At 43.4% G+C, this 22,203-nt stretch overlaps 2 protein-coding genes across 2 annotated transcripts in view; one reads left to right on the forward strand and one right to left on the reverse strand.

Moving 5' to 3' along the window:
* The window catches only part of LOC308528871 (eukaryotic peptide chain release factor GTP-binding subunit ERF3A-like), a gene marked incomplete at both ends in the record, with an annotated part of 53,347 nt that extends 34,323 nt beyond the window's left edge, over window positions 1-19,024 (forward strand). Inside the window, 2 exon segments of the mRNA XM_081104728.1 lie at window positions 17,144-17,409; window positions 17,412-19,024. Coding sequence (XP_080960854.1) covers window positions 17,144-17,409; window positions 17,412-19,024 — 1,879 coding nt within the window.
* Window positions 1-22,203, reverse strand: part of TTLL5 (tubulin tyrosine ligase like 5) — a 256,896-nt gene that overhangs the window by 49,309 nt on the left and 185,384 nt on the right. Inside the window, exon 33 of the mRNA XM_081104716.1 lies at window positions 2,968-3,185. Coding sequence (XP_080960842.1) covers window positions 2,968-3,185 — 218 coding nt within the window. The remainder of the gene's footprint in view (window positions 1-2,967; window positions 3,186-22,203) is intronic.

Genomic DNA, 22,203 nt, shown 5'->3' on the forward strand with positions numbered 1-22,203 from the left:
GTTGGTTAGAGCATCATCTTGATATGCCAAGGTTGTGGGTTCAATCCCTGGTCAGGGCACATACAAGAATCAACCAATGAATGCATAAATGAGTGGGACAACAAATCGATGTTTCTCTCTCTCTCATCAATAAATAAATTTTTTTTTTTTTTTAAAAAGAAAATCTGTGGGACTCTCACAACACTGCACATTTCACTAGTAGTGAGAGAATGTTCAGGTCCCGTTTAGTGCTAATTTATTTAGCTGCAGAGACTTGTGCTGGAGTTTTAAAGGCAAATTGGAAACTATTTCCTGGAACAACGCCTCACAGCATGCCTTTTGATTCTTGGATTATATTTCTTGAATTCTGAAGAAATCTGCTTTTTTCCCCCCTTCTGTGCCTTTTTGGTGCTGAGCTGTTTCCGGTTTTCCCACACTCCTGCCTGTCAGAGAGAAGAAACCACAAAAATGCAGCAAAGCAAAGTTTGTCCATAGAGTTGCAATTCCACTTCTGAAGGCTGGAGAGCTCTCCTGCCAGCAGTGGGTTCAGGGCAGTGAGCGGTGCCTTCAGATGGCCAGCCCACCGCCTGCTGCCCAAGCCTACCCTCCACCAGCAGACCAGCTAGCCACATGGGCCATTGGGCCATCTCAGGATACTGGCAACAACCAGAGAATCCACAGACAGAAAGCGCACCGGCAAATGCAACGTTCATTTGCAACTCACTCATTTTCCTGCCTAACTGTGGGATTCTTAAACCTGTGCAAAGAGTGTGATTTAGAAAGCTTGTGCCAGGTCCATGTACTTCACAAGTATTAACTCTACTAATATTTATCAACTGAAGCGGATATTTTTTTCACCCCCACTTCACAAATGAGGAAACTGAGGCCAGAGATGGAGTAACTTGTAACTTGCTGGAGGTCTCAAGTCAGTAAAGTACGGAGTTGGAATGTGAATACAGGCAGTGTGGCCCTGAGGCTGCCCCCTTACAGTCTGACTCTCCTCTCTCGAAGGGGAGAGGACATACGGCTTCCTTCCTCTTGTGCTACTGGCTTTCAACCAGGAATGGCAGCCTTCCTACTGCCCTTCTCTACTGCTCCAGAGGGTTCTGTAAATTCATGACAATACCAGTAATTCCTAGAACAGCGCTTGGCACTTCGTAGGCACTGAATATATATCTGTTGGATAAATGAATAATGGCAGCAATATAATTAAACCAGCCAGAAGGGATTGTTTTCCATTCAAATTCAGAATTTGATTCACTGGGCAAGCGGGTGGGTGGGGAAACTGTAACCATTTTTGCCATATCCTCGGATTCTTTCTTACTGAATCTGGTTTTATAAAGGACAAACGAATGAGGAGCTGTAATGAGAACAAGAGAAATACACGAAGCTCCTCCAGGTGCTCATACGTTAGGAATGCCTGCCTCTTCCACACACCTCTGAAACGTGTCCTGATTTTAAATGGAGAAGGGCTGTTAGAACCAACACCCTTGACCAGTCTATTTCTGGTTCACTAGCAGGAGGTAGAATGAAGGATGTGACCTACAAACATTTGACTCAGGAGTGGAAATGCGTTTTTGAGGTAAAATAGGTGGACTACAAATGGCATTGAAGGGAACCAACGTTTTGCCACCCCGAAGCTGGTTTTTTGGGTTATTGATTCTAAGCTCTTAAGAAACAAGACTCAGAGAGCCTCTGACCCTCTCCACTTTCCTGCCCAAGAGATTCAGACAGAGAAACCTGCTTCGGAAGGAAGCCTTGGCTTAGTGCCCTTACGGGTCTTTACCCGCAGGAAGACTCCAAGCGTGTTCGGTGGTTACCAACTGTGCCCACTGTTTTTGAGTTGCCTGGCAAGAATTTTCCTGCCATGTTCCCCTTTCCCTCAACTATCTATATAGCACCTATTCTCACTTCTGAAACCTAAGACCCCATCCCCCGTTCTCCTTTGTCAAAAATGTCTTATACACTCAATGTTCCTCACTGTCTTTGGAATTTTCATGCTTATGTGAATTCCCCATGTGCATGTATTAAAACTCCGATTTTCTCATGTTAATCTGTCTCCATTAATTTGATTATTAGCATATCCAGAAGAACTTAGAAGGCAGGAGGAAAAGTATAAAATATATATATATATATATATATATATATATATATATATATATATTTGCTGATTGGAGAGAGGGAGGGAGGAAGAGAGAGAGAGAGGGGGGGGGGGGAGAGAGAGAGAAACATCAATGTGAGAAACATTGATTGGTTGCCTCTGCACGCACCCTGAGGATTGAACCCTCAACCTGGGTATGTGTCCTGACCAGGAATCAAACCCGCTATCTCTTAGTGTATGGGACGATTCTCCAACCAAGTGAGTCATGGCCAATATAAAATATTATTTTATAGCCCACAGTATCAAAAACGTTGCCACACAGAGCCTGCTGACGAATGTCAGTGATGATCTTCATAATAAAAGCCCACTCCTATGTCTTCCTATTCAAGTGCCTAAAACTGAACAAACAAACAAGGTAAGGGGCAGGGTATTGGATTTTATATGAAACTCTGCAGCTCTGACTCAGTAGAATGACCGAGAGAAGAATGCCTCCAGGAGGAATTCTGCATTTCCTTTCTCCAAGGCCCCAGTTCAGCATTGTTACCTGGTGCACTGCCTGACTGTAGCTCCTGCCAGGAGCTGGAAGAGTTGCTTAGCAATGACCCTGAACCCCAGTGGTGGTGGCAGCTCTCATCACAATCCCTGGGAACCTAAAAGAGCAGTGCCTGCCCCTCCCACAGGGTAAGCAAGAGGCCAAATGTAGGTACGTTTCAATAGCTCCCCAGGCAATTCCAATTTGTAGCCACAGCTGAGAACCGGAGTTAGCCTTTGTCACCCACCAGGTGTTCTTGTTTCAGCAAGTCAGTACAAACTGCCTTGAAGAGTCCATAGTAAAGAGGACTATTAGCCCAGAGCTGATGTAACACAGAAGATTATTGCAAACTTACTTGGAAGCCCTCTGAGATGCTGCCTTTCTGAGGACTTGTTTGTGATTGGATGGGGGTTTGGGGACCAGGCAGGAGGAAGAGCTGGGAGGTGGCACCACTTTCTGTGGCAGAGTGGCTGGCTTCTGGCCACCCGCTGTGGCACTGGAAATTCTGCAAGCTGCACCATTACTCATTGTCCATAAATTGGAGCTAGGTAGTGTCTGGCTGCCAAAGATTGCCTATCAGAAAAAGGAAAAAAAAAAAAGAAAAGATCAGTGGTGATGCCCTTTATAATTCATTTGCAATAGTAATTGGACAAGTGGTTTGTAATCCTTTAGTGCAGTGGTTCTCAACCTTCCTAATGCCGCGACCCTTTAATAGAGTTCCTCATGTTGTGGTGACCCCCAGTTTCATTGTTACAAATTGAACATAATTAAAGCATAGTGATTGATCACAAAAACACTATGTAATTATATATATGTTTTCCGATGGTCTTAGGCGACCCCTGTGAAAGGGTCGTTCAACCCCCAAAGGGGTCGCGACCCACAGGTTGAGAACCACTGCTTTAGTGGGACAAAAGGAAAAGGGAAATTGTTAAACTAAAGTAAATTTTTAGGAAAAACTTTCTAATAAGGCCAGTGCAGGTCTAGATTCAGAGAAGGGAAACGTCCTGAAGCAGAGTCGAGGTGCTCTGTTGGAAGTACTCTCAGCAAGGACTCGGGCATCCGGGTGCTACGCATTGGTCCATATGAGTGAATCAGAAAAGCATTTGGACTCTCAGTCTGAGTTTCCTTCATTGTTAAATTCATCACATATTTAACAAATGTCTCCTACTGGATGTCAAGAAGTAGAAGAACAAAAGGAACTGGAAGCTTGACTCAATCTGAGCCCACTCCCGAACACTGCACCCCTCCAGAAGGCTTGCACATCCGAGGAAAGGGAAGAAGTCGATATGGCAAAGGCATAGTGAGCAAACAGAGTGGAGAGAGGAGGCTGGGACAGAAACCAAGAGCCAGACCGTGCATGGCCTTGGGGGCTATTTGTAGAATTCTGGCCTAGTAACACCTTGTTGGCCTAAAGATTGCCACAAGATGGACATTTGAAAGCACTTTCAAAGTAAAATTACTACACAAATACAAGATCAACACAAGGGTATTTTTGCTCAGAGGGTAAGCCTAGAAATAAACGAAGACCTAAAAATCATGATCTAAACATTACACACACCAACACCTATCTGTAGTTAGAATGTAAACGTACGCCTCCTCAAGTAGACCTTTTAACAATTCTTACAACTTACTGACCTCATTAGAAATAGATTGTTTTGTATCACAAATTTTGTTACTGGTTCTTCAATACTATTAACACCGCTTTCAATATGCATGCATTATAAAAGCTTTAAATGTGAAATAATATTAACAGAGAAATACTATAATGGACAAAACACATAGGACTTTGTATTAAACGATGTTTGGCAACTGATTCCATCCGTAGATACCACATATGAAGCGACATAAGGAAAATGTCATTTCCTGTGGCAAGGTCCAAAGGAATGAGATTAGATGTTCTTAGGAAACAGTTGCCTTCTAGATAGACGTCACTAGCATTATTTTCGTCCTTTATAAATTTTATTTTTTAAGATAAAAAAGATGAACTGAGTAGCTTTAGTAAAATGTTATCCGGCCCTTCTCTACTCATGCCTGGGAATGAACCACTTTAGGGAAATATGTCCAAAGGTCCTGGAAGGACCAGACAGGCGGGGACCAAAGGTTCTTGCATGGCCTGATGAAGAACAAAGCAACTGCAGAGGCAGAGGACTGCTGTATTTCAAAGACCAATCTGAGATGTTCCGTCTCTGCAAACCCAAGGGGAAACTAAGCGCTGTTCACTCACCTCCGCCCCTGACCCAAACAAGGGGAACAAAGAGAGTTCTGAGTCCATGGGAAGCCAGAGGGAGCTCTGAGGGGGCGGCAGGTCCCCGAGGGCCCCGAGGGCCCAGGAGCCCTGCCACTGCTTCAGGGGACAAGGAACCAGAGGTGCAACAAGAGACCAGGCCCCCGGCACTGGCTCCACCACAAACCCATTCCCCTCCACCAGGTTTCCATGTCTGAGGGCCTGAAATTCTGGGGGAGAGGCTCAATTGAAAGAGAGGAGGGAGACAGGAATGGGCCACCATAGGCTTCTATTTTCACTACTACATCCCAATAAGTGAGCTTAGATGTGAAGAGTGCTTGCCAGGGGCTTGATTCAGTATGAGGGCTGAAGAACATTTATTCACTGTGGTGACAACCATATTTTCCAGTTCATCGAGGTGTTTGTTTTTAATATACTGTTGGATATGCAAAAGAAAAATAATCCTGCTGGATATGCATAACCCACGGACGCAGACAATAGGTGAAGGCCTGGGGTGGTTGCAGGCTAGAAGAGGTCAGTGAGAGGGAAAAAAGGGGATGTATATAATACTTTCAACAATAAAAATGTATTTAAAAAAATAGAACAAAATATTCAAACAAAAAAAATCTTGCTGGGCCTTCTAAACACAAAGACTAAGATCAAAACAATGAGTATAGTAAACATCTCTGTGTAAAAAAGGTACATATATAACAACATATACACAAACACACAATGTGCACAATCCTGAAAGATTTACCAAAAAAACCTGGCAACTTCCATGGAGAACTGGTTAACTAGGGGTCAATGTGGGAGGGAAACTAATTTTTTACTATATATCATATTTATCTTTTTGAATTCTGTACCATCTATATGTAGTTATTATGAAAAAATAAATGATACAAAAAGTCAAAAGGAAGTCCAGTTCTAGTAACTTTTAAGCAGGTAACAAATTAACTCTGAGTACAAGTAGAAGTACCCGAATAAAGCCCAAGTTTCACCCGGCTGGTAGAGGACTGGCCATTACACTAGGCTGAAGGAGGAACGGGCTGTTCCACATTTATGGCTACAAAACCAGATTAGGTCATTGCGAGAGGCAGAGACCCAGGCGAGGGGAAAGAGCATGGCTGCCAAGGCTCAGATGGAGGCGCTGCCACTTAGAAACTGGTGACCTTTTCAAGTTACTCAGCCTCTCCCGGGCTTCGCCTTCCTGATAAGCAATTGTAATTACTTCGTTGGGTTGCTGGGGAGTAAATAAAGATCACACAAGGAAATCTAGCCCAGGCATTCAATAACGATTTCTTGAAATAAAACTGAAGTACCAGATACACAGAGCAGACACTCAACCAATGTTCCCTTCCTTCTCAAACCTCAACATCCACGAAGGACAGAATGACATGCACGTCTGCCTCCAGCTGCGATGACCTGTGACTGGTAGCTGGTTATGTGTTTTTCTAGTCTTACGGTGATGCTCACTAGCTGTGAGACAAACTAGTGAAAATGAAAACATATGTTTAGGTTCCCTAGATCGCATTTGCTCAGTTCTCTTTGGCAGAAACACTCTTCTCCTTTTCTGAATGCTTATAAAAAATTATTTGTATGTCTTATCGCATTTAGCACATTCTACCTTGTGTTGCAGCCACTTATGTATTTTTTCTTTCCGTCTGGACAATACACATTGGAAATGGCTGGATTTATATCTGATTAATTTTTGTTTCACCCATGGTGCCTGGAATGACTTGTGCATAGAAGGTGTTTAAGAAACATTTACTCCGTAAATGAAAAAAACAAAACAAAACCAACACAACCCTTACATTGTAACAGTTATTCATTTCTTTTAGCAACCATAAATTCCTATATAAGAGAATAGGAAAGTATGTGTTTACATAGAAATGTAATCTTATAATAGGACATTCTCTGGACTCTGAATAGTGCCTAGTACAGTGGTTCTCAACCTTCTGGCCCTTTCAATACAGTTCCTCATGTGACCCAACCATAAAATTATTTTTGTTGCTACTTCATAACTGTAATGTTGCTACTGTTATGAATCGTAATGTAAATATCTGATATGCAGGATGGTCTTAGGTGACCCCTGTGAAAGGGTTGTTCGACCGCCAAAGGGGTCGTGACCCACAGGTTGAGAACTGCTGGCCTAGTGTGTTATTTGTATTCAAGTCACACCCAGACCAACATGTAAGTAAGTCCTTCTGCAGATCCCAAACAGAAGTAAATTCACCTTCCCAGATGCAAACTTTGTGGCAGGACCTCCGACATTGATGTCCTGTAGTAATAAGATCTGTCTTTACAGAAACAACAACATAAAATAAGTTAGGTGAACTTACTGCCTCTCGCCTGGGTATCACTTCTTCCTTTCTCTCTAATACCACTGCCCTGATTTTATTTGGGTAATGTGTGTTTAGCTAAAAAATTATGTTCCCCAATTCCTCCTGTACCTAGAAAAAACAGTTCTGAAATTTAAACAGTTTCCAGGTGCAGTTTTGGAGAAGGCTTTAAGGGAGGTAGACTGGGCTGGTACACACATTTGCCCTTTACTATTCTTACCCAGATGTGATATCTGGCCGATGTGATATCTAGCCAGAGGTGGGCAGGCTTCAGGGAAAAGTTGCCTGCTAAGGATTGCAGAGAAAGATAAAGACAGAAGGAACATGGGCTCCTGATAGCAAGCACCATGGACTTTGGGCGAGCCTATCTCTAGATTTCGGATTATATGGGGATAAAATGTATCTCTAACTTGTTTAACCCTTTGAGTGCCAACCAATATCCTAGGAACTATGCTAAAATTGCCAAGGCATTTTTGCTGATTTTACAGCAGTTTAGGAAAAAAATTATGAATCGCAAGTAAATGAAGTTACATATTCAAAAACTTAAGGAAACCTTTACTACACTGACATATTTAGCAATGTCATCATCACTAATAAAAGCAGACTTAGAACTGGACGCCATTTCGAAGCTTTGATAGTGGTCCTAGCACTTTTGGCGAAAGACAGGAGGAGCGAGATCGCACCCCTCAGCACTCTAGGGGTTAAGCCATTAGGGGAGGGGAGGGGGGAGGGTTCTGTTACACTGCAGCCAAATGGAATCCTGAGTTGAGAAATAATTCCGAATCTACTGAAGAGTCAAGCTTGTTTAAGCCTCAATACAACATGTATGTACTGCAGTTCAGAAAAGCAGACACTCTTTTCAAATCAAAAGCTTCTAGGTTCTGACTTGTCTGGCGAGCATACTCTGATATACTGCATGGGATGAAATGATTACAACTCTATCACACACCAAATTCCATAAAGTCTGTAATGCAGACAGGTCCCCAGGTGTTTTACCAAAACCAAGGCTAAGTGGGATGAGATTCAATCAACCAAATCGGACCAGAAGCCCAGGAAAATACCCAGGCAATGTTAAAAGCAAACATATAAATGGATGTATTTAGACTAGCAGCAGCAATCAGTCTCCCCAGGCCCCCACAGCCTACATTAGCCCCAGTCCTAGAACTCTTACCAAGGACAGACAGATCATGTGAACTGTTTTGCCCTGAGAGTCATTCATAAATGGACAGAAAAAGTGTATAAAGTTCCCTCTGTATAATTTCTAAGAAATGTGAGGTTCGGGTATACAACGTTAGCACTCTGTGCTTGTGGGTTGACAACTCAGGGATGGGGCCGCACTGTCATCAGTCAATGTCCTGGGAATGTGAGGGCTGTGTACGCACTGGCCTCCACTCAAGGCCTGGTCAACATATACAAGACTTCTGCTTCTTTATTGGGTGTGGGAAACAGCCATCATGCTTCAGCGAGGACACGCAGAGAAAACCGTGGTTTGAGGGTTGGCTTGGCCCCAGGCTAAGACTGGAAGGGCCCTCCTTCTCCCACAACAGAGGGGGACTCGTGGGTGGGAAGGAGGAACTTCTGATAGACAGAACGCAGGCTGCAACTTGGAAGGTCACGGGGAAGCAAGATCTGGGCTCTCTTATTAGAAAGATAATACTATTTAGAGATTAAATTCTGGGAGGTATTTTTTTTTTTTTTTTCAAATTCCTTCCAGAAAACACTCCTTTTAGTCTTTACTTAGGCTTCTTGGTGATGAATCTGAGCTGGATGGTTCTTCGTAGTAAAATAACTCTAACTTTTTGAAAATGAAGGGGGATAGGGCAGGCAAATGGTAATCTCTACTTGAATGGCCTAATGTCTCTTTGTGCCCCTGTTACTCCGATTTCAGAATAGCAAACATTTCTAGGCCTTGTTCTCTCCACATGAGATTTCATCCCAATTTGGGATAAAGTTCCCATAACACAGAATAGAAAGCCACCTCTAGCATGTTTCTCCCGGGCAGCTCCAGTGCTGGGAGGGTGTATCTTTGTGAGCATGTAAGACACTAATCACTCACCTTACTACAACCAGGCCCAGCGCTGTTCAAAGAACACATTAGGTCCTTTGTGCATCCATATAATGCTGTTAAAAGCTCAGGGCCGAGGTGAGGGTGAGGGCGAGGATAGCTGTTTCTCTTTTGGCAAAAGCAAGCTTCCAAAAGGCTTTTGTCTCCCACTGTATGGAGTTCTTGGCTGTCTTCCATTCACAATGTTTGTCAGCTGGGATAAGACTGGAGGCTGAGTGGAGAAACAGTACAACTCCTGGTCCTGCTACAGGGCGCTGGGCGGTGCTGCGTCCCTGAGAGGGCTGGGGCAGAACCCCTGAAAACGCTACTGTTCATAGAGAGAAAGACAGACACAAGCACCGGAGGCAGGACTCTGAGCTGTCAGACATTGAACGTCCTCTGGCACATCCTCCCATTTCTAAAACCAAGAAGCCCTTTTAGCACCTAGGAAAGAAAGCTCTTTACTAGTTCAAATGATCTACTCAAGGATGTACATATGGGTGGTCGCCTGCATAGACAATTTAGGAGAAACTGATTAACCACCCAAAGAAAACCACTGTGCTTCAGACAGTCCCTAAATCAACTGTAGGTGCTAATATCTGCGCAGCAATGCAGATCATTAAACACAGATATTCAAATATACTCGTGAGCCTCAGACTCCTTCATCTACCCAAACTGAAGATACTAACAGTAGTTGGTTGCTTCCCTTACATGCCCCAAACCAGGGACCAACGCTGCAACCTAGGTATGTGCTCTGACAGGGAATCGAACCCATAACCTTTTCGTTGTACGGGAAGAAGTTCCTCTTCTCACATCTCTCTCTAGCAATTGTGAACAAATTAAACTGCATATATCTTTTGATTGTCTAAATTAAGTAAACAGCAGTAAAAAGGTATCTAATTAATACTCTATGAGCCTTGAACTTCTAAAACATCTTTAATATTAACTAATTTTTACTTCTGGCACAGGGGGCTTAACTAAAATCCCACATTGAATGATAATGCCACGTGCATTTAAGGTTACAAGGAACACATAATAGAAGAGATATTTGCACACATTCACTGAAGCTTTAAACAGCAGCTAAGCTGTAGAAGCAATCTCAATGCCCACTGACAGATGAATGGGTAAAGAAAATGTCTATACCTCAACAGAATAGTATTCAGCCTTAAGAAAAAAAAGAAGCCCTAACCGGTTTGGCTCAGTGGATAGAGTGTTGGCCTGTGGTCTCAAAGGTCCCAGGTTCGAATCTGGTCAAGGGCATGTACCTTGGCTGCGGGCACATACCCAGTAGGGAGTGTGCAGGAGGCAGCTGATCGATGTTTCTCTCTCATCGATGTTTCTAATTCTCTATCCCTCTCCCTTCCTCTCTGTAAAAAATCAATAAAATATATTTTTTAAAAAAGAAATCCTGTCATATACAACAAGATGGATAAACCTTCAGGACATTGTGCTAAATGAAATAAACCAATCACAAGAAGACAAATACTTACATGATTCCACTTATATGAGGAACCTAAAGTAATCAGGCTCATAGAAACACAAAGTAAAATGGTGGTCGCCAGAGGTTGAGGGGAGAGGGATATTAGAAGTTGTTCCATGAGTATAGAGTTTCGGTCATCCAAGATGAATACATTATAGTGACCTGTAGTACAATAATGTGCATATAGCTAACAATACTGTACACTTAAAAATTGAGAGGGTAGCCCTGGATGGTTTGGCTCAATGGATAGAGCACCAGACTGTGGACTGAAGGGTCCTGGGTTCGATTCCTGTCAAGGGCACATGCCTGGGACTTGATCCCCAGTAGAGGGCGTGCATGAGGCAGCCAATCAATTATCTCTCATCATTGATGTTTCTATCTCTCTCTCCCTCTTCCTTCCTCTCTGAAATCAATAAAAATATATTTTAAAAAATTAAGAGGGTAAATCTATGCTATGTGTTTTTGTTACAATGAAACAAAAAGTAATACATAACAATAAGATCAATGAAACTTTACTGAGCTTTTACGATGGGTCAGCACTGCTCTCAGCGCTTTACATGTTATCATCATTTCCTCCTCCCCGGCATTTGAGGTGGATCCCATCATCCTCTCCACACACGAAGTAAGGAACCAAGGCACAAAAGGTTCCACAATTTGCTCATGATCACGGTTCCCAAGCAGTAAGCTGGGATCCACACCATGGAGGCGAGCCCCACTACACTGCACGGCCTTCCTTATTTCTGCTCCGCTGACCTCCTGTTGCATTACATCCACTGAAACAAACCTTCCTTCCAAAGCAAATCCAAAGCAAACTTAGCGACATGCCCAATTTTCACCAGATACGTGTAGAATCCAGAATTTCACTTTCTTTACTCCAAGAAGAAAAGGTTAAAAAAGTTTGTAAGCAAATCATTGCTTACTTTATTTTTTAAAATATGTTTTTATTTATTTCAGAGGAAGAGAGAGAACATCAATGATGAGATAGAATCATTGATCTGCTGCCTCCTGCACGCTCCCTACTGGGGATTGAGCCTGCAGCCCAGGCATGTGCCGACTGGGAATCAAATGGTGACACTCAACCACTGAGCTGCACTGGCCAGGCCACGTTACTTTTTTACAAAGTTAAAGAATGCATGCATGTATTTATGTATATAAAAGTAACCTCAAAAGATCACTGATGGCCCCAGATTGAGAGTTTAATCAGTGAAAAAAAGAGAATTTATAGCCTCATTTTCAACGATCTCTTTAGATAAACCCTTTATCTGCTAGTAGTTTTAGGGAATTATTTATATATCAGGACCCTTGTTCCCCTAATAAAAGGATTGTGTCATACATCTCCTGATTAGTAAAATGAACTAATTAGACAAGGCAATCTCTAGGTTTCCTTACAACTTTAAATTCAGAGTTTTTAAAGATCAAACTTGTCTCTGTCTTCAAATGCATAATTTGTTTTATGTGACTCAGAATCTCGCATGGTTGACCTATGGTGTATCTTGCTGTCATGTTTATTAAGCTTTTCCCATGCCTGCATCCATCTCAGATGGATGGGCTTCTTTATGTTTAAAGATGAGGTCTTCCCTCACCTTACAAAGCTACTGCAGTGAGTCCCTCATATGCCCACAGACAAACAGAAATAAACCATAGGTCATAGAGTAAGGGAGGAAACAAGACTTCTCACCAGGCAGCTGTAGTAAAACCACATTTTAAGAATATGCAACAAACAAGATCGATCCCAAGCAGCTGAAAGATGAGCAACCATGTAGAGTTCTGCATTTTGCTTCATTAAGCTGATTCTTTCTTTTATATTTGTGTATTTGAGTGTATAGCAGCAGAAGCAATAAAACTGGAATGCTAATGTGTAAAACAAGAAGCAAACGGACAGTCACTCTACCAAGGCTACGACGGGAGAGTGGAAAGGGCTGTGGAAGCCCTCCCGCCTGGGCTGACTATTCTCTCTGGATCAGCTAGCTGTGCAACCTTGCATCAGTTACTCCAACTCTGTGCGCATCAGTTTCCTCACCAGTGGCATGAAGACACTACATCCCGCACTCAGGAGACCCCCGCTATAGGTCCATTTCCCTGCCCTCACCTTCCTCCCACTAAGCTTCCAGGGGGACACTTTTCTAGGAGCAGCTCAGAAGACAACCTGATGGAACAGAGGACTTCTATTGCTGTTAGTAATGAATCAGCATAATGAACTGAGTTCTGCATTACAATAATGCATTAAGATTTAGATTTATATGGTACTGAACAAGCAAGCATAACATGAGTCATGCAAAGGTGTCATCTGTGGTATTCACATTCATAGGCACCTGCCATATTTCCTGGTAGTCTTCTCAAAAACACCCATCATAGAAATAAAATTGAAATAGTATGACCAGTAAAAATAACAGGACTGAAAGGCCAAACAATGTGTTATCCAGATGATGTGTTATAGAATTGTACACTTAAAACTTATCTAATTTTATTAACCCATGTCACCCCAATACATTTAATAAAAAACTGAAGAAGGCCAAAGTGATCATTAGAAAGATAATTCCTGTTATTAGTAACAATCCACATAAGTGCTCAGAATTTCCAAAGTTTCAGTAGTCCCTGATCCTATTACTGAATAATACAAGCACCAGGGAGGGTAAAGTAAGGGCATTTCTAAGAGTTGTAAGCCCAGAAACACCCTCTTAAGACACTTCTTGAAGAATCTGTGTTAACCGGAACACTGTCTAGGTCTGAGTTTACCAATGTTTAACTAAACCTTTTCTTTTGAGACAGTACATAGTTAGTGTACCTGACAATAACTTTTAAAATACAGTTTTATAGGTGTGAATAAGTGCTTGTTGAGTGTATGAACTGAAGCTTAAAATTTATATAATAATACATATGGCTACTATTTATTGAATGCCTTAATAGATTGTCAGGAAGGTGGCATACAGCATGATAGCCGAGAGCTTGGATGCTGGACGCTGACACACCTGGTTTCAAATCCCAGCTCTCCCATTTGTTACTTATGTGACCCTAATAAAGTTACATAAATGATGTTCTGTTTTTTCATTTATAAAAGGGGCTGATAAGAGGGCAGTTGTGCCTGGCCGGCATGGCTCAGTGGTTGAGCGTTGACCTATGAACAAGGAGGTCACGGATTCAATGCCCGGTCAGAGCACATCCCAAATTGCTGTCGATCCCTAGTATGGGGTGTGCAGGAGGCAGCCGATCAATGATTCTCTCTCATCACTGATGTCTCTCTCTCTCTCTCTCTCTCTCTCTCTCTCTAATCAATAAAAATATATATATTTTAAAAAGTGGGCAGTTGTGAGGACTCAATACAAAAACTAGCATGACTTCTGGTTCAGTGCTCCACACACTGTAATGTCCCGAGGATTAAGATCCTCATGATAACTCACAGGTATATTATCATTTCCATGTTAGAGATAAGCAAACGGAGGTTTAAAGATGTTTGAATAACCTGTCCCAGGTCAGGGATAAGATTTAAACTGAGGATTACCTGATTCCAAAGATTGTTCAGCGTGCCTATTTCAAACAACTGGATGGAGTTTTACATGTATTATTTCACATATTTTCAATGTGTTTGTATGAGGTAAGACAAAGAAAAGAGTTTGATTTGACAAAATCTACTAAATCAAATGGTTCTAGGAAAATTCATCATCATTACCATCATCATCATCTAGAAACTAAGTGTTATATGAGCTCCTGATAAAGGTCAGAAGGAAAAACAAAACAGAACAAAAAACCCAAACCAAACCAAACAAAACCAAAAAAACAAAGCAGCAGTAGGTTATGACATTTAAGTCAACCTGCCCCGGGAATCTAAGCACACAGGCCGCCGCTCTCCCCCTTGCGTACGCACCCCCAGCGCGCCCCCCTCACAAGTACTGTCAGAAGCACGCAGAGACTCCCCTGCGCAGCGAGCCTGTCTGCTTGCTCCCTGTGCCACGCTGAGGAGCTAGCGTGTTATTGCGGGCTGCCTGGAAAAGCCGGTGCCTGCTCAATTTCTCTCCCTCCCCTCCCCCACAACACAAACACACAGCAGCTGAAGTCTTGGAGACACAGTATTCACTCCACCAGGGGGGCAGGATTTTTCTAGACACATGCAGTGAAGTTTTAGGAGCAGAATAACAAGACTTGGCTGGGTTTATATGGGAATCCTTTCCACACCTGCGAGGTTGTGCATGCATGTGCGTACACACACACACACACACACACACACACACACACACACATACTCCATTAGCAAAAAGCTCATTACATATAGCCTTCAAGATGTTACTAGCACACGGAAAGACCCCTTGATGTGAACCCTGAGCTGTCTGCCCCCCTGCTAATCTGAAAAATTTTGGGATGGTGGGAAGGGGGACGGTAAAGAACAGATGGAGTGGAAAGATGAGAAGAATTTAGGATGCACAGTTTTCTTCTGCCTTGAGTTATTTCACTATGTTGAAAAGTAAATCTACCTCAAATGGAAGGGCTTTGGGAACCAGTAAAACATTAAAATCCCCCTCTCCAACTTTGTCGTTAAAAGAAATTTCAGCAGTTCTGCCTCGGCCATCAAAATGTCCTTAATTTTTCTGTTTTGGGGCCTTTTCTCGGTCTGGATGAGGCCGAGAAGAGAGTGGGAGGGAAGGAGAGGGGGCTGGGAGCAGAAGTTTAACAAAGGATCACTTTAACAGAAACTACTGAGTAATCGCTCTGTCCCGGGCCAAGAATAACATCAGCTCAATGTCGGCAATTAGAATCAGGTCAGTCGGGCCTCACAGCCTGCGAAGCCCTCCTCACAGACCCCAGCATGGAGGGCTACTCATGCTGATGTCACCAAGTCAACCGTTGCTGAAGAAAGTCCCACGACTCGGCTGAAAGAAAAGTTTTTAACCTGTTCCTTCAGGGGCAGGAAGCCAGTCTGAGAAGGAAGTGAGAAACAGAGGGAAAGGAGAGAGGAGACACACACAGGGACACATCAGCCCGCACCAGTCATTTTCCCATCCCTAGACTATCAAGATTCTGCACCTTCCCCAACCATCCCGACACTCATTTTCAATGAATTAATATATGTGAAGCACCTGGAACAGTGACTGGACCTCCATCAGTGCTTATTATTAAAACACAGAGGGAAGAACGTGTCCCAGTACTTATCTCTTATCCCCTATGAAACTTGAATGCTGGGAGCAGTGGTTGCTGAGCACATTGTACCTGATAAGAAGAATGAGCAAGGAGGTTTTCAAGTTTGGAGTGAGAAGATAGAAACAAAGTTCCGATAAAAACTGATTGCTGAAAATTTTATAAGGGCAACATTAAGATTTAACATATTCAGTCTCCCTTCCAAAGGACAGAAAACAAATAACGAAGGGGAACATTTGTAATCTCTTTCCCTCTAGTCCAATGTTTCTCAACGTGTGATACCCAGAAGAGCAGCTTTAATGTCACCTGGAAACTTAGACACGGAAGTAAGTGAGCCCCATCCCAAATCTACTGAATCATAAATGGGGTTGGGGAAGCTACTGGTCACCGCAATAGGCCCTCCAAGGGGTTCTATGGCTCAAAACCAGGGGTCTACAAACTAGGGCTGCAGGCCAAATCCAGCTTGCTGCCTGTTTTTGTAAATAAAGTTTTATTGGAAAACAGCCACAATCATTCATTTACATGTTATCTATGGCTGTTTTCATTCTCCCATAACAAAGTTGAGTAGTTGCCACAGAGACCCTATCTATAGCCTGAAAGGTCTAAAATACTATATGACCATTTGCAGAGTAAGTTTGCTGAACTCTGCTCTGATTTGGGATGTCTTGAAAAACAAAACAAAACAAAAACAACCCTAACCAAAACTGCTGGTTTTACTCATCAATGTGTAAAAGCTCATAGTTTCCATTTTGTCTTTTATCACGTTCTCTATCAAATGGACTGAATCCCACCTATGTCTTTGTACCTCTGTCCCTGGAAACCTTTGCCAAGGGCTCTGGGTGACTTTCCTCTCCCACGCCCATGTTATAGAACCAGTTTTTAGTAGGGGTAGATTCAGTGAACAAAAATTTCTAGATTAATGAATGAAATGCTAGACAGATAGGAGATCAAAACCAACTCCACATGAATGTTTGGAGATGCTCATTTCCAAATTCATCCTGAATCAGAGTGGGCCTTCTTGAAATTAATACCTTCAGTAAACTGGCTACCTATCTGCAGAAAAGGATGGAGAACTTCCTCTGCAAGTAATGCAAGAAAGGCTGCAAGAGGCTGCTGCAAGAGGCTGCTGCTGCCGCAGCTGCGAATGCAGTGTGGGTACTTCACTGTCTCCGCGCTGCCACTCAGGTGCGTGTGGCTACCCCTTGGCCCCACGCTCTTGCTGCCTTACCCGTCTGCATAGCCCGCTCTTTCTGTCCTACTGACCCTGCTCCCTCCCCGCCACCCATCAGGTCCTCCGATGATGGATATGGGTGGTAGCAGCAGCAGCAGCAGCGACTCAGCACCCGATTGCTGGGACCAGGTGGACATGGAGGCAGTGGGTTCAGCCCCTAGCGGGGACCCAGCCTCTCCAGCAGCGGTGGCCGAGGCCCAGCGTGAGCACCTCAGCCCGGCGGTCAGCCTTCACCTGAACATCAGTGCCAAACCCTTTGTGCCTAACGTACACATACACGCCGCGGAGTTCCTGCCGTCCTTCCTGCGGGCCCGGCCTAGCCGCAGACCCGCCCTGCGGACACCACCAGCACTGAGGAGACCTGCCCCGGCGCGGGCAAACCTGAAGGTAAAAGGCTGGGGCTGGGGGTGCCTGTGGAACATGCCAAAGAGGAGCAGAGAGTGTTGTGTGAAGGCTCCGATCCAGCCGTCACCATGGAACTTTCTGAACCTGTTACAGGAAATGGAGAGGTGGAGATGGTTCTAGAGGAGTCATGGGAGCACAATAAAGAAATGAGTGAAGCCGAGCCAGGGCACTGGTCATTGGGAGATGCAGGGCCCCCAGAAGAAAGAGGCCAGGAAGTGATGGAGAAAGAGGAAATGAGAACATCTAAACCTGTGGTCCTACCCTCAGGTGCTCCTAAAAAAGAACACGCAAATGTTGTATTCACTGGGCACGTAGATGCTGGCAAGTCAACCATTGGAGGACAGATAATGTTTTTGACAGGAATGGTTGACAAAAGGACACTTGAGAAATATGAAAGAGAAGCTAAAGAAAAAAACAGAGAAACTTGGTATTTGTCCTGGGCCTTAGATACAAATCAAGAAGAACGAGACAAGGGTAAAACAGTAGAGGTGGGTCGTGCCTATTTTGAAACGGAAAAGAAACATTTCACAATTCTAGATGCCCCTGGCCATAAGAGTTTTGTCCCCAAAATGATTGGTGGTGCTTCTCAAGCTGATTTGGCAGTACTGGTCATTTCTGCCAGGAAAGGGGAGTTTGAAACTGGCTTTGAAAAAGGTGGACAGACAAGAGAACATGCTATGTTGGCAAAGACAGCAGGTGTAATGCATTTAGTAGTGCTTATTAATAAGATGGATGATCCCACAGTAAATTGGAGCAGCAAGAGATATGAAAAATGTAAAGAAAAACTGGTGCCCTTTTTGAAAAAAGTCGGCTTCAGTCCAAAAAAAGACATTCATTTTATGCCCTGTTCAGGGCTAACTGGGGCAGATATTAAAGAGCAATCAGATTTCTGCCCCTGGTACACTGAATTACCATTTATTCCGTATTTGGATAACATGCCAAACTTCAACAGATCAATTGATGGACCAATTAGACTGCCAATTGTGGATAAGTACAAGGATATGGGTACTGTGGTCCTGGGCAAGCTGGAATCAGGATCCATTTTTAAAGGCCAGCAGCCTGTGATGATGCCAAACAGGCAAAATGTGGAAGTTCCTGGAACACTTTCTGATGATGCTGAAACTGATTATGTAGCCCCAGGTGAAAATCTTAAAATCAGACTGAAGGGAAATGAAGAAGAGATTCTTCCAGGATTTATACTTTGTGACCCTAATAATCTTTGCCATTCTGGACGCACATTTGATGTTCAGATAGTGATTACTGAGCACAAGTCCATCATCTGTCCGGGTTATAATGCGGTGCTGCACATTCATACTTGCATTGAGGAAGTTGAGATAACAGCCTTAATCTCCTTGGTAAACAAAAAATCTGGAGAAAAAAGTAAGACATGGCCCTGCTTCGTGAAACAAGGTCGAGTGTGCACTGCCCGTTTAAGGACAGCAGGAACTACCTGCCTTGAGACATTCAAGGATTTTCCTCAGATGGGTCGTTTTACTTTAAGAGATGAGGGTAAGACCATTGCAATTGGAAAAGTTCTGAAACTGGTCCCAGAGAAGGACTGAACAGCTTTCTTGATACCCTTGCACAATACTGTGAGAATTGACTACAAAAGTTCACCACCTTCTCTTATTTACTGGCCATTGATAGACTTTTCTGCATATTTTGCAAAGAAAAATTTCATAGCAAAAACTCATGTTTTGTCAGCTTTCTCATGTTGAGATCTCAGTTATGTTTCACTGATGAACTTACCCACAAGTTTCCTCTTCCAAAACCATTCTGCTTCCGTGGACAGAATCAGTAATAGCTTTGTAACTGATGTGGATGAAATTGTGTATAACAATGAAAAATTAATATATTTTTAAATTTTTCATTTTCCATTAGAATATTTAGACACTCTTGTTTACGCAGACCAGTCAGTGTTAGTGTGTGTGTATATGTTAAAAAGACAAGTAATATGTTAATAAAATACTCCATTTGAAAAAAAAAAGAAAAAAGAAAGGCTGCAAGATCTTCCCAAAACATTTTTTAGGAGATCAGTATGAAAACCACTGTCCATGTACATAATTAACATATAGTAACATGATATACATGCTAATATAATATATGATAAATATATTAAAGATAATATAATATAATATAATATAATCTACACTAATAAAAGAGAAAAATGGTAATTGGTGTACGGCGATACCTTTTTCATTGGCTAATCAGGGCTATATGCAAATTAACTGCCAACAAGATGGCGGCTAATTTGCATATGTAGGCACAATGCAGGGAGGCGAAAGGGAAAGCAGGAAGAAGCCCCCTGCCACTGACAGTGATCGGAAACCCAGGGGGGAGCTAAGAGCTGGGGGCCGCCTTTGCCCTGCCCCCCAGCCATGATCGGAGAATCAGGCGCCTTTGCCGCCCTGGCCAGTGATAGCAGGAAGTAGGGGTGGAGCCAGTGATGGGAGCTGGGCACGGTCGAAGCTGGCAGTCCCAGGAGCTAGGGGTCCCTTGCCTGGGCCTAAAGCGAAGCCCACCATCGCGGCGCCCCCCGCTGCCACTGCAGGTCCCCACTGCCCAGGCCTGACACCTCTGCCGGAGGCCTCAGGCCTGGTCAAGGGGCCGATCCGGTGATTGGTGATCGGAGGGTGATGAGGGTCAACTCCTCTGGCTGAGGCATCAGGCCTGGGTGGGGGGCGGAGCCGGGGATTGGGGGGATATGATGGTCCCCTTGCCCAGGCCTGAAGCCTGGGTCAGAGGCGTCAGGCTTGGGCGGGGGGTGGAGCAAGCGATCAGAGGGAGATGGGGGTCCCCTGCCCAGGCATGATTCCTGGGCCAGAGGCCTCAGGCCTGGGCGGGGGCCAGAGCCAGTGATCGGGGAGAGGTGGGGGTCCCCTGTCCAAGACTGACACCTCTGGCGGAGGCGTGATGGGGGTCAACGCCTGAGGGCTCCCAGTATGTGAGAGGGGGCAGGCTGGGCTGAGGGACACTCTCCCCGCCGCCCCCACACCCAGTGCACGAATTTCGTGCACCGGGCCCCTAGTATAATATAATACTGGAGGCCCGGTGCACGAAATTAGTGCACTAGGTGTGGGGGAGGCCCTCAGCCTGGCCTGTGCCCTCTGGCAGTCCAGGAGCCCTCAGGGGATGTCTGACTGATGGCTTAGGCCTCAGTCAGAACATCCTTAGCACTGCCACTGCCGCTGCGCTTGCCAGCCATGAGCCCAGCTTCTGGCTGAACAGCATTCCCCCTGTGGGATCACACTGACCACCTGGGGACAGCTCCTGCAGTGAGCGTCTGCCCCCTGATGGTCAGTGTGTGTCATAGTGACTGGTCATTCCACCGTTCAGTCAATTTGCATATTAGCCTTTTATTATGTAGGATAATGTAACAAATATAAAGAATCCTTTAATGTCCTATTCTATTAACCGGTCTATCTTGTGAACGAATGCTAGGTAAATCAGATTTCAAATCTATCCACTGCTCTTAAACCAAATTGTTAGTTTTATCAATGACTACCTCTCAAGTAAAATAAATCCAAAGCATAAGAAGTTCATCAGAGAAACCATCTCTATTCTAAAGCTTAATCAAGGACAGAAATACAGGACATATTGAGGATGCAAGCTATGCTTCCATCAACAATTCAGTGGTAATTATAACAGTCAGGTCTAGCACAGCCATAAGGTAAGCGGAAAACAGGTTTAAAATCTCGTCGGGTTTGTTCCTCTTGTGAAGTGATTCTTGTCCTCTGAAATACAGCGCCCTAAGTTACTAAACATCCTTAATGTTAGAACATTTAATACCTTATTTGCTATTTTATCAGTTTTAAACTCTTCAAGCTAATCAAATTTAGTCTCGTTAGCTCCCCCACAGCCCCAGAACTTTCCTCTTCCTCGTTTTTATCTAAATAAAACTACGGGTTAGAAGAACCAGGGAAGACAAAAAATGATGGTATAGACATATATAAAGCTGTGATGAATGATCTTCTGTTCCCTCTCCAGGAGACAGACACGAGCTAACTCCCTTCTTGGGAGTTCTGAGTCCTCCCTAAGATAGATGATTCTGACAGATTCAAAAAAACGTATTTTCCATATACTTCATAGTTCAGTGAAACTAAACCAGCATAATCCTCAGTGAAAAAAAAAAAATCCACAGAAGAATAGTAATACTCTGAATTTTCAAAGGAATGTGAGTTGCTGGAAGCTAATCAAAAGAATGAGGACTTATAAATGAAGCAGTTTCTAAAAGTGAACATTAGCAAAACTGTCTCTTTCTTCAAAACTTCAATGCCCTGCAAGCACCTCCTTGTTTTTTTAAATCACCCACCATTTCAAGGTATGGAAGCATTAAAAATTACAAGAGGCCAAGTGTCTAGATATGTCAGGCCATGGATTATAAAATTATATTCACATATGAGAAATAAGGCTACGTATGACACCTCCACTATCTAGTATCCGATTCAGTTGGTATTCTCTAGTACTGTGAATGATGTTGGGCTTTAGAAGTTTAAGGAGTTCTTAAAAATTTAAACATTAAAAAAATATCAAAGATACATTTATATCTGCAATTGTGAAAATGCAAACTGGCTTAAATGGCTTCTCTATCCCTTAGACTTTCTAGAAAAGAACATTTCTACCAGACAAAGGGCAGTGTAGTGATCAAAATGAGATGCTACATTACATATTTCCCAGATGAAAAGTGTGAATATTTCTCTAGAAAAATGACCTAATGAGCTACTTCACAAATATTTGCACT

The sequence above is a fragment of the Myotis nattereri genome (genome assembly GCF_964212035.1).
Source record: "Myotis nattereri genome assembly, chromosome: 1".
Classification (NCBI taxonomy): domain Eukaryota; kingdom Metazoa; phylum Chordata; class Mammalia; order Chiroptera; family Vespertilionidae; genus Myotis; species Myotis nattereri.